Consider the following 17,600-nt stretch of genomic DNA (forward strand, 5'->3'; position numbering starts at 1 on the left):
TGGTGGCCTTGCTTCTAATATTTGCCCAAAGTGTCAGATGGCTGTTGGTACTTTTTGGCACTTACTCTGGGATTGCCCCTCAGTACAGACATTTTGGGGCAAATTTATACATGTTCTTTCCACCACTGGGATTCATGCCCCTCTTCTTACTCCGATGGTATGTTGTTTGGGTGTCTTGGAGGATACCATTCTTGATAAATATGCTAGGCAGTTCATCATTAATATGTGTACTCTGGCTAAGGTTAGTATTGCTCGCACCTGGTTGGCCTCTCAGGGTCTGGACTTTTGTGCATGGCTTGCATTGGTCCGTACCACTGTTCGGCAGGAGAAATACCTTTATTTAACTCGAAAGGCAGAGTTCAAATTTGGCCGTATTTGGAGTAGATGAAGTGAGTCCAGGTACCCTGATGTGTAATGCCTAAATATAGTTTACTGCTGTATGGTATAGGTACAGGCACGGGAGAAGCTTCTCTTCTCTCTTTCATTTACATTTTTTCTTTTTCTCTTTTTTTTGTTATTTTTATTGTATTGTTATTTAATAAGATAATGTGGATTTGATCACTGTGTGGTATGTTTAATATTATTGTGGAATAGATGTTCTAATTGTGTTATATTGCTAGCATATTTTTGTACTTAGGACTGAGCCGTACCAAATTAGTTCTGATGTATAATATGTGTAATATCTTTATATAGTTGGGACGATATTTTTTAGTATACTGTTAACTTAGAGGTATATATGTATTGCAAAAATATGTATCACATTATTATGTGCCTACTTAATTGTTATGTCGATTTATCTGTATTGTTTTAGGTTATTGTTCTGGCTTTTTATTGGGTGCTGGTATTATGTAAATTCCAATAAAAATACTAAATTTAAAAAAAAAAAAAAAAACAACAAGCACAGATCCCCATTTTTTTTATACATGCTAAACAGTTTTTATATTTGCAGATGGATCACCAATGTTATGGAGAGTATATTTATTCAACTCCTGCAGCCAAAATAGTTGGCAAATATGCCTATTGTGGGAGGTGTGCATACACACCTATAGATATATCTGTCCAATCGGGAAGCAGTCAACCCGACCGCCGGCTTCCCAAGTGTCTAATCCCGGCAAGTGTCTAATGACTGACGTCGAAATACCCGACGCCTGACATTAGACCTACGCTGGGAGCCCGATACCCGGCTTACAGATCGAAGGAAAGCTGGGCGCGTACAGCCATATTGGGGGGGTGGGAGGATTAGGTTTAGTGATCCCGGGGGGACTTAGCGTTAGGCACCTTCCCCCCCCCCTCCCGGGAGGTTAGGGTTAGGCTAGGGGAAGGGGGAGTTAGAGTTAGGAAACCCCGGGGGGAGGTTAGGTTTAGGCACCCCCCGGGGGACTTAGGTTTAGGCACGGGGGGGAGGTTAGGGTTAGGCACCCCTAAGGGAGCGTTAGGGTTAGGGAGGAGACTTAGGTTAGCATACTTACCTTAATGGACGATCGGGATTTCCACCTCTGTCGGGCTGTCACTGTCGGGATTTGAACCGCCGGCCATGCGGCCAGCAGTAAATCATACTGATCCCGTCCAATCTGTCTGGTGGAAAGGAAAATCTGGTCCGTTTTCCAGTGTTTGGGAGCAAATTTCTATTGTTATTTTCTCCCATACATTACCAGATTTTCCATCCCGCCAGACAGATTGGACAGATATATCTATAGGAGTGTATGCGGGGAAAGAAAAAATCCTGCATATTTTGAAAAAGAACCAAATGCAACAGGCAAGTAACAAAACACAAATTAAATACATGATGTAATTGTTATCAAAGCAGACTATAAAACAAGAAAGAAAATGACATACCATGGTATGGAATATCACATATGTTCTGAGTGGTGTCGTTCCACCTCCAGGTATCTTTGGAATCTAAGGTTGCAATCACAGTTCCAGCTTTTACACCTAATAAATATCTGGAAGCTCCATATATGCGTCCACTGTTACAGAGCCAAAAGTGTTGAAGGTTTGAGTCACAAGGGACCAATTTCAAAGCATCTTGAGGTTTAGAAAGGTCAAGTCCTAGGCACTTTTGAGATTCCAGGTTAAAAAGGCGATGACTGTAGCCCCATTTCCATAATGTTTTCTTGGCCTCTGAACATCTATCCACTGTTAACCGATCATCGTCCACCGTAAGGCACTTATTGGTTTGATCATGGAGTATTTGAAATGTGTGTCCTAAAGAGAATAAAGAACTTATTTGAATTTTTTTTTTGCTGTAAATGGTTAATATATAAAAATACAACCTAAATTATGATCACTTTATAATGAATGATTCTAAGCAGTTTGTACCCTTACGTGACGTGATGCTTTCTATTGTATACCAGGAGAGATGAGCGCAACACTTAATTGCCGCTGCAAAATATGACACAACAACACTATACTATTATATTAATACAAGTATTGTTTTTGACCTGTCACTCACTAGGTTGCTAGCTATTGTAGCCACCATATAGCCTCACCCGTTACTACAGTCATATTGCTCAATGGGCCTGATTCAGTAAGGAATGCACGTATACAGATACACGCAATTGGTCGATTATTTCGCAATGCAGACCCAGAGCACAGTGATTGACAGAAAGTGCCGTTTGTGGGTAGTGACGGCGCTTGGTCAGGCAAACGTGGGTGTGCTTGTGCGTTTGGACGGCGTTTCACGGGTGTGCATAATTAAGCCTTTACAACGGCGGACGCAGCCTGAGGTCGAGTTGCACACAGAAAGTCTCGCTATGTCTGCGGGAGGGTCAGGTCAACCACTACTGTGCGTATGGGTCCGATGGTTCTCGATGTTTACCGATGTTTCCACTGTCTTGCACGGTATAGCGGATGCAAGTAAAGGGAAGTGGGTGGTATTATGTAGTGCTGGGCGTCTGCTTATTCTGCTGCGATTGCCGTGCATATGCATAAACTAGCATATTCTATTTTTTTCTTGAACTTTTGTTTTCATTCACTTGGATACACAAACACACACACACTTTATATTCAAGAACCTCAACACATTAACCCAAGACAAGCAGGGGGCCTTAATGGCATTTTTCTGAGGCTCTCAGTATGGGAGCCATTGTCCAAAACAGGCCCCGTTTCATCTATTTTTATTTTTTTTATTACTAAAATAATGTGAAGAAGGGTGTCTGCTTGAAATTTACGAAGGGGGAATTGTGAAAATATACTGGGGGTCATTCAGACCCGGACGTTAACGCCGATGCGCTCGGACCGGGTTGATGGCCCCCCACAGTGCATGCGCACGACAGCGCCGTTGTGCGCATGCGTGAGACCCGCTACGACCGACAGCGCCGGTCGTAGCAGGTCTCGATCCAAAGGGGGCGAGCTGTCGATGTTGATTGACAGCTCGCCCCGTTTGGAAGGTGGGCCGGGGGGGTGGCAGGCCAAACGGGGGCGTTCCCATGGGAACGCCTACCGTTTGGGGGCGGCCCCACTGACATCACTAGTGATGTCAGTGGAGAGCTTCCGGCTCAGACAGAGCCGAAAGCTCTCCGGGGCTTATGACAAGGGAGACCCTACCCTAGAGTCTCGTCGTAGGCCCCGATGGTCTTGACCATCGCGACCATCACCTTAGGCGGTCGTAAGGCTGTGGGTGTTAACCCACAGCCTTACCACCGCAAAGGAGGACGTCTTGAAAATTCAAGACGTCCTCCCCTCATTCAGACCGACCGCACGCTCTGTGAGACCGGCTCTGAATGAGGTCCATTGTGTGGGAGCCCTGCTATAACAACTCCGTCTGGAGATGGTGTTAAGCAGGGTTCCCCTCGTCTCCCAGACTCCTGCTCCGCTCTGACAGAGAAGAGGCGGCACAATGTGATCAGCTTTGTGGTCTCAATAGACCACAAGCTGATCACTGTTAAAAAAAATAAATAAAAAATAATCAATTACCTGCAGAAGGGGGTTCCCTGATCGGTGAGCTCTCTTTTCGGTCAGCTGGTCGCTGTAAACCAGCATTTCAGTTTACAGCACACATCAGGAGACCGGGGGCCAGCTAACCGGAAGAAAGAGCTCACCAGATCACCGAGGTAAGTGTCAACCCTTAGTGGGAGAAGGAAAAGTGGGGGGGGGGGGGAAGTCAGGTGGGCAGCCATGAAGGGGAGGGAGTCACGGTAGCCATCGGTGGTGCATGCACAGTCAGCTCACTGTATTTTTTGTGAAAAGTACCATGAGAAGTGTGTGAAGAGGATTCGCATTTTGGCCCTGATTCAGAGCCGGTCGCTCTGACAGAGCGCTCGCTCTGAATCAGGGCCGGCCTTTTTTTCTTTTTATCAAGAACGGCCTCCTGGCCGCTCACATAGCTGTGGGTGACCATGAGGTCGATCTCTGGAAGACCCCACCTGTCCACCAGAAGTTGAAAGACGTCCTGGTGCAGAGACCATTCCCCCGGATGAACGTCCTGGCGACTGAGAAAGTCGGCCTCCCAATTGAGGACTCCCGGGATGAATACCGCTGATATGGCCGGGAGATTGCGCTCCACCCAGATCAGGATACGGGACACCTCTACGAGTCCCGCCCGAATTCTGGTTCCTCCTTGCAGATTTATGTAAGCCACGGTGGTGGCGTTGTCCGACTGGACCTGCACGGGATGACCCTGGAGAACCCGATGGGCCTGCTGGAGAGCATTGAAAACGGCGCCGAGTTCCAAGATGTTTATCGGAAACTCCTTTTCCGCCTGAATCCAATTACCCTGGAACAAGTGTGGACCCGTGACCGCTCCCCAGCCACGAAGACTGGCGTCCGTTCGGGAACCCAAAACGGACGACCCTTGTTGAGATTGGTCATCTGCAACCACCAGGCAAGGGACAGGCGAACAGGCGAACCTCCGGAGTGAGCACCATCGTCTGGGATTTGAAACTCTGAGGCAGTCCATTCCATTTGGACAGGATCAATTGCTGCAGAGGTCTGGAGTGAAACTGGGCATATTCCACCATGTTGAATACGGACACCATGGAGCCCAGTAACCTCATTGCCGAGTGAAGAGACACCCGGCGACTCTGCAGACAACTGCGCACCCTCAACTGCAAGGCAGAGATCTTCTCCCCCGTCACAAAGATCCGCTGCTGACTGGAGTCCAACAATGCTCCGAGGTCCAGAATCCTCCGAGACGGGATCAGGGTGGACTTTTGCCAGTTTATCAACCAGCCATGTCGTTGCAGTACTGCAATCGTCAGATCCAAATGGCGCAGAAGGAGCTCCGAAGATCCAGCTACCAACAGTAGGTCGTCCAAGTACGGCAACATGCGGACTCCCTGCAGGCGCAGGGAAGCCGCCATGACCGCCATCACCTTGGTGAACACTCGTGGTGCTGTCGCCAATCCAAAAGGTAACGCCCGGAACTGGAAGTGATCGTTGCGGATTGCAAACCTGAGGAACTGTTGATGGCGCTGTCGAAACTAGATTATTGGCTGAGACAAGATCAGTTTAAAATTGAATCGCAGCGACACCATCTTGCGACTGGCCGCAAGACGCCATTTTGCGAGATGGCCGCCTAAGCGCCATTTTAGATAAACTCACACTTTAGTACATGAGGCAATAATACTATTAGCAAGTTACGGCGATTCACCAGAAGCCTATTTCATGACTTTACGTATTATAAAGGATATATTTCAGAAATTACTTTACGGTATGCCAAAATTGATTGCATTAGCTGAATAAAGCAAATGACTACGTGACAACTAGCTTGTGTAGATAAGCTTCCTGGACAGTGTCTGCCCTCACTACAGGTGGTCTGGCTCGAATACACACCTACATTAGCAGGCTTCCTGCAATGACATGATTTCAAAGACTAGAGTGTCATCTTAGGTCTGTCTCTTGTAGCTGGGCTATTTGCATTTCACACAAGAGACTGGGAGAATAAAGAGTTTTTCTTTTGAAGCCAGGGACAGGTGGGGGGGGACTGCTGGCAGAGTGGGCATGTGGAACTATCTGGCTCAGCATGTCACACTGTTAAGATGTTCACTTAGTGAGAGTTAAGTGCACCCTTCCTCATACACACATTAATACTTTATATCAAACCTTGAATACTCACACATTACATATTCACACATAAGGTTTAATAAGCTTTAAAGTATATGATTTAAGTTGGTTCAGTTATGCTGAGAAATAAAGATATATGATAACTAAGGTTTTATACATGTTAAGACAGCAGTGTTTGGTTTTGTATTGATGCGTACTCTTTCCACAGTATTCTGGTGTAATCGGTGGGGAGATCGCATCATGCATTCTCGAGTTATGGATTGCAGAGACTATTTGAAGCAGCCTGTTAAACGCTCTGTAACAGATGGTTCCCCCATGGGAACCAATGGCATAAGCAAGAAACTTCTCTATTGTCCTGTCTATTCTGGGGGGTTATAAACATGTGTGCTCAAACACTGGGTCTTTAGTCTTCTTGCTGAATGCTGATAGACGGAGGTTTTCTTTCTGAATGCCGGGATCTGGTCCAGAGGCGCTGCATATGTATACTGTACTTGGGGTCTGTATAATTCCTTTACGATAAATTGTACACAGATCATAGCGTGTAACTGACTGTACTTTTACTTGAATAATACTTTGTGCTTCGGAACCACATGTTCTGATTCTGGAGTCTCTATTTATTGTATGACTGCGTACGCAAATTAGCGTCATCCTTAGAGGTTTATAGGAAGGATTTTAGAAGGTACAGGCAGGGGTATATAGAGGTTAATTTTAATATCGTCAGCACGAAAGAATAGGGACATGCATATAAGCGTCCTCTATGTCCAACGACACCATGTAATCCCCAGGTTCCAGCGCCAGAATGATGGACCGTAGGGTCTCCATCCGAAACCTCGGCATCGCAATGACTTGTTGAGTGCTTTGAGGTTGAGTATCGGACGGTACGACCCATTGGGTTTCTGCACCAAAAAGAGATTGGAATAGAAACCCAGGCCCCTCTGGGTAAAAGGAACAGGCACTATAACTCAAGCCTGGAGCATAGTGTGCAAAATCTTCCGCAGTTCCGTGGCTTTGTTCCGGTCTGATGGAAGACCCATGGTGAAGAATCGGGACGGGGGCCTGTGCAGGAAGGAGAGGGCATACCCGTGAGAAACCACCTCGTGAACCCAACTGTCTGTCGTGGTTACCGACCAACACTGGGCAAACTGTAGCAGGAGGCCTCCCACTTTGGGATCCCCAAAGGGAAGCCCGGACCGTCAGGCCGCAGGTTTGTCATCGGACTTAGGGCCCGGACGTCTGGTACTCCAGGCCTGCTTCCTGGGCTTGGCCGAATTCTTGGGGCCAGCCTGACGGGGAAAGGACTGTGCTTTAGGACTACCCTGGGCCCTGTAAGGCCGAAAGGACGACGTACCTGAACTGGAAGGAACAGCAGACAGGAGACATGCCGATTTGGCTGCCGCCAGCGTGGCTACAATTTTGTCCAGATCCAGACCAAATAAGACTTCTCCATTAAAAGGCAAGGCTTCCAGGCCCTTTTTGGAATCAGCGTCCGCCTTCCAAGATCGCAACCATATGGTGCGACGAGCCGCCACTGCAGCCGAAGAAATCCGTGAGGTCAGGGTACTGATACCTAAAGCCGCTTCGTTAATGTAAGTGGCCGAATCCCTAAGATTGCCTATCAACTCGGTATGTTCAGCCGAACAGTCGGAATCGAAAGACGCCTCTAAAGTATCTGCCCAGCACTCCATAGCTCTGGCTACCCAACAAATGGCCATAGCCGGCCTGGCTGCCCCCCCGCAAGGGAATAAACAGACTTTAGGCAGATTTCCACCTTACGGTCCGTGGCATCCTTTAAAGGAGGACATGGAGGGCATGGGCAACGTGGCACTTCGGACCAGGCATGTCACATGTGAATCCACCTGTGGCGGGGATTCCCACTTAGCAAAATAATTGTCTGCAAACGGATACGCCACTGCTAAATGCCTTTGAGGCTGATACAGTTTGCCTGGATGTTTCCACGCCTCCTCTAAGTGGTCCACTAATTGACCCGAAAGAGGAAACACTGTGGCGTCACCCTTAACATCCTTGAAAAAGGCATATTTGGATTTTGACACCGGAGGCTCATCATCCTCAATAACTAAAGCAGTGCGGACTGCACGAATAAGGCCAGGAATATAAACCTTAGACTTAGCGTCCGACTCTTTAGTACGGGGAGGTTCTTGGTCAGAAAGATCCAGAATCTCCCCATCATCGGATGTCCCGTCATCATCCTCATAAAGAACAGACAGACGCCACCGGCCGCTTGTGAGGCCGCAACATAGACTCCCCTTGTAACATGTCCGATAAATGCTGTACAGAGCTTGTCAGCGAATTAACCCACGCAGGCTCCTGAGAGACCTGAGGAGGGGAAACAGGGAGACTGTGGGGTACCATCAATTGTCTCGGGAAACCCTGCATGGCGACGACACCACTGACTGCTGGGACAATCCCATCTGTGGGAAGGTAGGCTGCGGAGCTAACTGGCCCACGAGGGTTGTAAGCGCTTTGGCGAAACAAGCCCAGGGCAGCTCCTGTACCGGAGCCGTGACAGTAATTAGCTGCGCCAATAAATAACACTGCCGACATAGCCCCTCCGCGTTACCCTCCCCCTCCGCTTACACTTAGTACACACAAGCTGGAGAGGAAAGTCACTGTCAGACATGATGGTAAGTATGTGACCCCTCTCACTGCTACTTGTTAGTATAGTGGGAGAACCACCCTGCAAGCACCGCAAGGGCTTTAGCAGAAGAAGAGCAGGGACAGTGAAATGGCTGACAGTAGAAAGTGAAAGTACAGGCAGCAGACGCTAGCAGCAGTCATATACAATGCAAAGAAATCAATTCCTGCACCATCAGCGCTGATTCTCAACTATGCAGACACAGAGCCTGGTAGGACACAGCGCTGCATACACAGACCTGAACCAACGGAGGAGAGGTATGCCGGGCGACCCAGACTGCGATGCCACCGATCTTCAGCATCCAGCAGCGCTCACCAGGCTTCCAGCAAAAGATGGCCACCGAGGAGCAGAGAGGAGGCCAGCCTGGGGGAGGAGCGCTGCCACAGGGCCAGTCAGCAGAGCGGAGAGGGCTGTGTGCAGCGAGGGAGGCGCCGGCTGTGTTACAGGGAAGGCGCGCTCCCCTGGCATGCAATTAACCCCTGGGACGCCGCAGCACTACCGCTCAGCTGCGGTCCGCTGTCCCAGGGAGGTAGTGGAAGCGCAGGTCCGAAACCTGGCTCCACGCTGCAGCCAGTCCCCAGGGAGTCCCGTGCCTGGGGACTCTGGACCATGTGTTCAGCAGGGACCCACCGCGGGACCCCGCTGCTTACATGCTGCCCCCTTGAATCCGGCCATGGTCCCAAACATCTGGGGTCACCGCTAGCTGTGACCCCAGATGCCTACCAGCATCCCCGGATCAGTACCGGCGTTGTGGTACCGGCGGGGGTGTAGGGAAGACAGCATGGACGTCAGTACTGACTGTCCATGCTGAACATCCAGATGAGCAGCCACAGCTGCTTGTAGAAAACTTCAGGGGCCAATTCTAGCCCCCCTCTAAACAGGTGCATCCGACTCCGGCCGGGCACCAAACTAAACTGAGATGCCTTGGTTCGGGGGCGGGGTATAGGAGGGGGACCCTAGTGCATCCTGGGAGGCTGAAAGCTTAACTCTATGGTGCCCGATGACTGACGTCACACCTATACCCCAAGGTATCCTGTGGATACCCTATGGACCCTGAAGTAGAAAATAAATGTTACATTTACATATTAGTATTATATACTGCATGTATAACTAACATACAATCTCATTTGTTTTAGGTTGCAAGAAAATCCCACTTACCTCGTATTTTTTCTCTTTAAAAGCACGGCATTAGTAGTTCATGCAATACGTAGATCAGTTTACTGCATTTGATAAAATGTCAGGCCAAATCCTGGACTAAGAAACAAAAGTCTAATTGCACACAGCACACTCTCCCCTTCCTGCTCTACAACTAGATGTTGTGTTGCTTTCCTGGACAAAGTCCAGCTTGATACACAGACAACCAATAAAACATGTGAATTATATAACAATACACTGCAAGGAACATAAACACCAAACCATTTTTAGGTTTTACAGGTTTTAGAGGTTTTGGGGGACACTTGGCAGCGCTGCACCTGGGGGACACTTGGCAGCGCTGCACTGGCACCTGCCAACCCATGACAAAGATGCCAGGTAGTGCTGCCCTACATCTAATAGTGGGGTAGATGTATGAAGCAGCTAAAAGAGAGGAGAAATGTGCCAGTGGAAAAGTTACCCATGGCAGCCAATCAGCTTCTAGCTATCATTTTATAGACTGCACTTGATAAATGCAACCTCAAAAGCTGATAAGTTGCCATGGGCAACTTCTCCACGCTTTTCACTGTCTCATACATCTATCCCATTGTCCAAGGTACTTTGGTTCACTAGAAGGGCTGTCCGTTCCCAAGGATCGGCTGCCAGCAGCACTCTCCGGGTATACTTGCTGTGTCTGTTCACATCAGGAGGCGGACTACTGACAGCGGCCCATGGAGCTCCACCACAGTGCATACTTACCTACTATTTTGTAATCCTTTCTGGGAGCAGCCGGAGAGGACCTGCTGTTCCCAGCTTCGGGGGGGCAGGGCCAGACTTTAGTCATCATTAGGCCCCACCCCTCCACAATTTTGTGGGTCTGTGGGAAGGGGGTGGGGCAAAATGATGCAAATGTGTTGTTTAGCCCCGCCCCCTCTCTACGGACCCGCAGATTTCTCTGATCGGCGGGATGCGGGAGATCTGCCTACTATTCTGGGGGTGTGAGGGGTTACCTGAAAAATCGGGAGCCTCCCCCTACTCCTGGGAGAGTAGGCAAGTATGCCAGAGTGTCATTCTGGCAGCAGTCCAGTACCTCCGGCTACTCTCCCCGCTGCAATGTAGAGTTGGAGTGCTTGTCATCCGGGGATTTTATTTGCGCTGCAACACTGTGGACCTCTGGACCGGCGGTTAGACGGAGTTGCTGTCTCCTTGATTGTTGGCCCACATTAATACACAAACATCTTATTTTCATCTGCCTAGGATTCCAAAAACCTTTTTCAGGATAGGTATAATATCGGACACATTCACTAAAGGTACTGAGTGCACTGCTGTCAAGGCCGATTCATTTGGTTCAAACAGTCCTGTTTTCTCATTACTTGGACAATAATGTCTATTATGTCTATTTATCTATGAATATTGTTTTTTATTCTTGTAGTTATAGTCTATATACCAGATCGATCATTACTATGTACCTACTAAATTTTAGGTCAGCTTAATGGTGGATATATTTTCATCAGTTTTATTCTATATTGTGCTCAGGGGCGTACCTAGGTATTTGAAGGCCCCATGTACCACCCAATGGTGAAAAAAGATGGCCCCCGTCAGCTCTGAGTCCCATAGCAGTTGCACCTTTGGTAGTTACGTCCATGATTGTGCTACATAATAAATCTTTATTGTTCAACAAATTGAGTTTATATATTTTTGATATACATCTATATATTTAGTTAATCTGCATACTCTGCTCCTCAGCATTGTTTCTATTGTTTCCCTTCAATAAGCCTGGGGGAAGAAAAAAAAAAAAAAGGACAACCCTCCTTGGCGCCAAGGTGATCAACTGCTCCTCACCCGCCACCGCTGCCCGGATCTCCTCCCACAGCCGTCAGTACTCCTCCTCCAACCACTTCACCCCCCACACTCTCACCTGTTGTCTTAGCAGTTGAGTGTAACCTGTGGTGTAGTGCTGCTTCAGTGCCTGCGAGAGGCGTAGTCGCAAAGTTCCCGAGTCCATACAAGATGACAAATAGGCCTCTGTGTCAGGGGCGGATTGGGATGGAAAACCAGCCCGGGAAATTTCTGAAAGCAGCCCTAATGGGAGCGGGTCTGTAGAGGAGGTGGGGTCTGTAGAAGAGGTGGGGTCTGTGGAGGAGGCGGGACACTGCTCATCAGGCCAGTGAGTCAAGGCAGTCATGACTTTCCTTGCGCCTATTGCTGCAGTTGAGTTTGGGACTTTAAGCTAATGCCGCTACAAAACCCTTCCCTGGTGCACAGTCATGCACCTGAAGGTGTGAGGACTGAGGCCCACTTTCAATGTCTACAGATGTTGCAAACATGTTTTGTGTATCTTTATACTCCATCATCGGTCAGTCAATCTTGCACAAGCCCATTGCTAGAAAAGTTAAAAACTGCCATACATATCAGGGGCAAACAAGCCGGTTAATAGAAAGCGAGTCCAGACGATATCGGAAGTTGGTTTCTGGTTTGAAAACAGAACCACGGTAATTTCTACTGACTGGCTTGTATGCCCCTGATTTGCCAGTTTTTAACTTTTCTGCTCTACATTTGAGGATTCGTAAATAAACCATTGTGTTTTTAACATTCTACACTATCTGTGCCGAGTTTATTTTTGTATTTGAAATATATAGATATATGTTAATTATTATTACAATCTACTAGATTGTCATATTTTACTGCTTTTGGGCCTGCTTCAGAGATGCACACTAATGCAGTCGCAGCTGCAAATTTGTACACAGTTGTGAAAAAATATGCAAGTGGTGCTGCCGCCTAGATTTGTATTGAGACGTCCACCGAAGGCTTTGCTAATCCCAGGAGCTAGATGGCCGAGGGGGATGTACGAAGATGCAGCATCTGTCGCAGATTAGTCGATGATCAAAGTACTGAATAGCTCTATAGTTGCGCAGCATGGCCACTGTATCTAAGATGCAGGTGCCAAATACATTGTGTATGGAATTGCAGGGTAAAACATGCCCCAAAAACAGCTAAGACACGCATGTATTTTTGCTTCCACTGCCCATTAACTCCACCAAAAGGCCTCTGCCTGTCAATCACTTCACGATTATGTCCTAACTACAACTGTTGTCGCTAACTAATCGCTGCCCATGTGCAGTATGACTGTGACGTATGCCCTGTGTCACTTCTATTATAAAGAAACAAAGTAGTAGCGCTAGATTGATAATTAATATCTTTGCATATATAGCAATCTAGATGTAACCATAATAGAAATTGATTGAAATGTAATTTGATAAAAATATTAAAAATATTGTACATACATGCACAATTATAACATTAAAAATTAATTGATATCAGGTACAAATTTACAGATCCTCAGGTGGAGAAGCAAGAATAAATTAAATATATAGTTATTATAATATATATATATATATATATATATATATATATATATATATATATAATATATTGTGTACTGGAGTTGACTTCTCCAGCTTTTCAGCAGCTGCTTTAGAACAACACCACCATTGGCGCCTGAACTTCCCTTGATTGGGTCTTCTCTTTTGCCTGTGTCACTTCTGTATGATGCAGTCAGAGCAGCAGGGCCAGCTGCACCTTACCTTAAAGGTAAGGTGCAGCTGGCGATATCGTACACGATTTGCCTGATTTTGACGAATCGTGGCGATAAATTGTGTAAAATATGCCCAAATCGTGAGTGTCCACTCACGATCACGATGCCAATGCATGTCCGCGCTCGTCGTATATCGCATCTTCAGATCTGCAAATCTGGGACACAATGCACTGGATGCACGATAGATCTTAAGTCAGATTGGCCATTTTTTACTCCAAATCGTGTGTAGGACTGTCGGGGAGCTGCCTGGGTAGAGTTCAGGGGATATCGCACACATCGTGGGATTGAGAGCAGATCGCTATATGTGTAGGCACCTTCAGTGTTGCTGCTGGAGCCATGAGGAGTGACTCGTGGAGCTGAGCAAAGGCTCATGGGAGGAATTGCTGCTGCTAGGCATGAGCAGCAGGTCCCTCTCGGCCATTTCACTCATACTATACAATGAGTCGGAACAAGCGACTGATGGGCTCTGGAGCAAACATATGCTTGGTCCTAATTGCCCCCAAAGTCCCAACCTCCCCTGTGCAAAAGACACTTAGGGGAGAATTTATGAAGCAGCTGCTTCTGTATGCTGTCGCTTCCCAGCGGGTTGTAAGTGAGTATTCAAAACGACACCCGCAGTCAGTGTTAAGCATGCCGGGCTTTGTCACCCGCAGTCAGTGTTAAGCACGCCAGGCTTTGTCACCCGCAGTCAGTGTTAAGCACGCCGGGCTTTGTCACCTGCAGTCAGTGTTAAGCACGCCGGGCTTTGTCACCTGCAGTCAGTGTTAAGCACGCCGGGCTTTGTCACCTGCAGTCAGTGTTAAGCACGCCGGGCTTTGTCACCTGCAGTCAGTGTTAAGCACGCCGGGCTTTGTCACCTGCAGTCAGTGTTAAGCACGCCGGGCTTTGTCACCTGCAGTCAGTGTTAAGCACGCCGGGCTTTGTCACCTGCAGTCAGTGTTAAGCACGCCGGGCTTTGTCACCTGCAGTCAGTGTTAAGCACGCCGGGCTTTGTCACCTGCAGTCAGTGTTAAGCACGCCGGGCTTTGTCACCTGCAGTCAGTGTTAAGCACGCCGGGCTTTGTCACCTGCAGTCAGTGTTAAGCATGCCAAGCTTTACACTGACTGCAGGTGACATTTTAAATATAGACCGCAACCCGCTGGGAAGTAGCAGCTTACAGAAGTCGTTGCTTCATAAATTCTACCCTTACGGCCTGAAATGCACACAAATTCCATCACGATTGAGAATTTGAACGCAGCGGATCTGTCACAGCAGTGGGGATTTGTATTGATGCCCACTGACAGCGTCGCTAAGATGCCGGGGTCTTTACAGCTGCATATTAATTTGCAGTCGGAGACACATCCCCTGTGTTTTGCTCGCCACCCCCATTATGTGGTCGAACTAGCTCATGTTGTATGAAACCCTTTTTTTAATTTTGCCCTCTTATAGCCTCTTCTCCTAATTATATACATCACTGCCATAGTACCCCTTAGTACACACAGCATTCTTCATAATACCACTCAGTATACACAAACCTCCCATATAATACCACTCAGTATACACAGCACCCCCCATTATACCACTCATAGGGGAATTCAATATGGGTGCGAAAACTCAGTTTTTGCGTTAATATCGCACCTATGACGTCATTATCGCAGGTTTTAGTTTTACACTGTATTCAACTTCAAAGACTTTTCGAAGGTCCGAAAAGTCTTTGAATAAAAACGGGGATAACTTTTCACCACTGAACAGGTGGTGAAAAAAAGTGCAGAATTGAGGTTTAGGGGTGCAGGCTTAAAAAAAATAGCCTGCACCCCTGGGAATGACATTTTAAAATTAACTGTGTCAAAAAAAAAAAAAAAATAGGGACACCCCAAAAAATTTATTTAAAAATTGGGGTGGGAAAAAAAAAAAAAAAAAAGGGCAAAAAGTGTTTAAAAATAGGGAAATAGGTTCAGGGCTATGCTGCAAGTATGCGGCAGGTGTATTCTAGAATAGGCTATTAGCGGCAGGTGCATAGTTGCAGAATTTTGAAAAACTTACTTTAGGGACATAAAAATATGCTAGTACCCATTTTCATGTACCCCAAATTTGATGGGACCACTTAAAAAAATGAAAAAAATAACCTAACACTTCTTCAATGTCGGGAAAAAAACACCTGCTGCGGCTATTTAAATCCCCGACTTTCATTTGCAGGATAAAATGGGGGTACTCATAGTGATCCCCCATGTTTTTACAACTTTAGGGGGGTCCTACAATTTTTTAAAGGAAAATTTTGTAACTTTACACAAATCCAACTTCGCAGGCTCACGTTTTCGTTAGTTTCATATTGAATACGTGGATAAGCGGGCGCGCGCCCGATACTTTATCCCAGGTAAAAGCTCCGATATGAAACGTAAACTTCGACAGCGAAGTTTACGTTTCATATTGAATTCCCCTCATAGGCTACACAGTGTATTTCACCATAATACCTTTCAGTGCACACAGCGCCCTGATTTTACACTCCAGTATACACAGCCCCCCTCCCCATATCACCCCTCAAGTACACACATCACTCACATATGACAGCCCAGTATACACAGCCCCCCTCCCCATATCACCCCTCAAGTACACACGTCACTCACATATGACAGCCCAGTATACACAGCCCCCCTCCCCATATCACCCCTCAAGTACACACATCACTCACATATGACAGCCCAGTATACACAGCCCCCCTCCCCATATCACCCCTCAAGTACACACATCACTCACATATGACAGCCCAGTATACACAGCCCCCCCCCTCCCCATATCACCCCTCAAGTACACACATCACTCACATATGACAGCCCAGTATACACAGCCCCCCTCCTCATATCACCCCTCAAGTACACACATCACTCACATATGACAGCCCAGTATACACAGCCCCCCTCCCCATATCAACCCAGTACATCCAGAACCTAATATTACAGTCCAGTATACACAGCCCCCCCCCAAATACACACATCACCCATATATTACAGTCCAGTATACACAGCCCCCCTCCCCATATCAACCCAGTACATCCAGAACCTAATATTACAGCCCAGTATACACAGCCCCCCCCCCCCCAAATGCACACATCGCCCACATATTACAGTCCAGTATTTGCAGACCCCCCCCCCCAACAGAGCACCCCCATGGTACCTGGTTTTCTTGTTTCTTACTGTAAAAAGTAAGTAGCTGCAGCAGGGAGCCAGGACATTGTAGTGAGGGCAGGGAGGCAGCTCAGGAACCCGGCAGGCAGTCACTGTCACTCAGACGAGGAGCAGGAAGAGGAGGGGCCAGCCACTGTGCGAATGTGAAGGTGCCGTTGGCCATGGTTGCAGTGCAGTAACTGCAGTTGCTATAGTGTAAAGGTGGAGTGTGGTCAGCAGTTAAGCTGACCGCTGAATATTCTGCCTCTGTCTACATTGAGCTTCTTCTGCACATGCTGCCCGAAAGCAGCTGTGTTCTATAGCAGTAAGTGTGAATCGGCTGCGGAACGGCTAGGGGGAGGAGAGGGGTGAGGATGTGATCAGCTCAGCCCAGACCAGCCCAGTGCTGACCGGCCCAGCGGGAAATGTCCCGAATTCCCGGTGGCCCAGTCCGCCCCTGCTCTGCGTACAGTGTGACTGTTAGTGCACGTGCCACATAATGTGCACTCTCACACGCTGCAGAGCACAGAGGCTGAGCCCATCACTCTGGACTCAGAGCTCCGCCTCACAAAGACATAGGCGGCACCGCAACACAAATGATACAAAGTGCATGTCTAACTCTGCATTCTGAAAAATTAAACAAATTGTGTCCTGTATTCAATCAATCTGAGATGCAGCAAATGGCTTTCAAATCTGTAAAAACCCTGTATTATACAGGATGGGTGTCAAGCTTGGCCTATAATGAGGCAAACTAAGGCATAGGTCAGGAACCAGTCAGAAGATTCTAAGAGCCAACAGGATTTTTTAAAGATCAAAGGGAAATGTGGATTTACTGACACCAACAGAAAGCATTCTTAAATTTAAGCACCAACAGCAGAATTGGCTAACGGCCCCTAGAATTTCTCCAGCTTTGGTTATGGTACAGTAGTAGGCTTTGGAAGGCAGAAAGAGGCGAAACACTGGTTTAACATATGCTTTAATGGTGGGAAAATCTAAATGAGCATTTTCTAACTTGTTGGTAGATTGAATAATGATGAAAGACACTTTTCTTAGTGTATACTGCATTTCATTTTTACC

At 47.4% G+C, this 17,600-nt stretch overlaps 1 protein-coding gene across 1 annotated transcript in view; it reads right to left on the bottom strand.

Annotated features, from left to right (window-relative positions):
• The window catches only part of LY75 (lymphocyte antigen 75), a 185,778-nt gene that overhangs the window by 154,858 nt on the left and 13,320 nt on the right, over positions 1-17,600 (bottom strand). The window contains exon 2 of the mRNA XM_088474805.1: positions 1,837-2,205. Coding sequence (XP_088330931.1) covers positions 1,837-2,205 — 369 coding nt within the window. The remainder of the gene's footprint in view (positions 1-1,836; positions 2,206-17,600) is intronic.

Source organism: Taudactylus pleione, unplaced genomic scaffold, assembly GCF_031769625.1.
Source record: "Taudactylus pleione unplaced genomic scaffold, aTauple2 ptg000156l, whole genome shotgun sequence".
NCBI classification, from domain to species: Eukaryota; Metazoa; Chordata; class Amphibia; order Anura; family Myobatrachidae; genus Taudactylus; species Taudactylus pleione.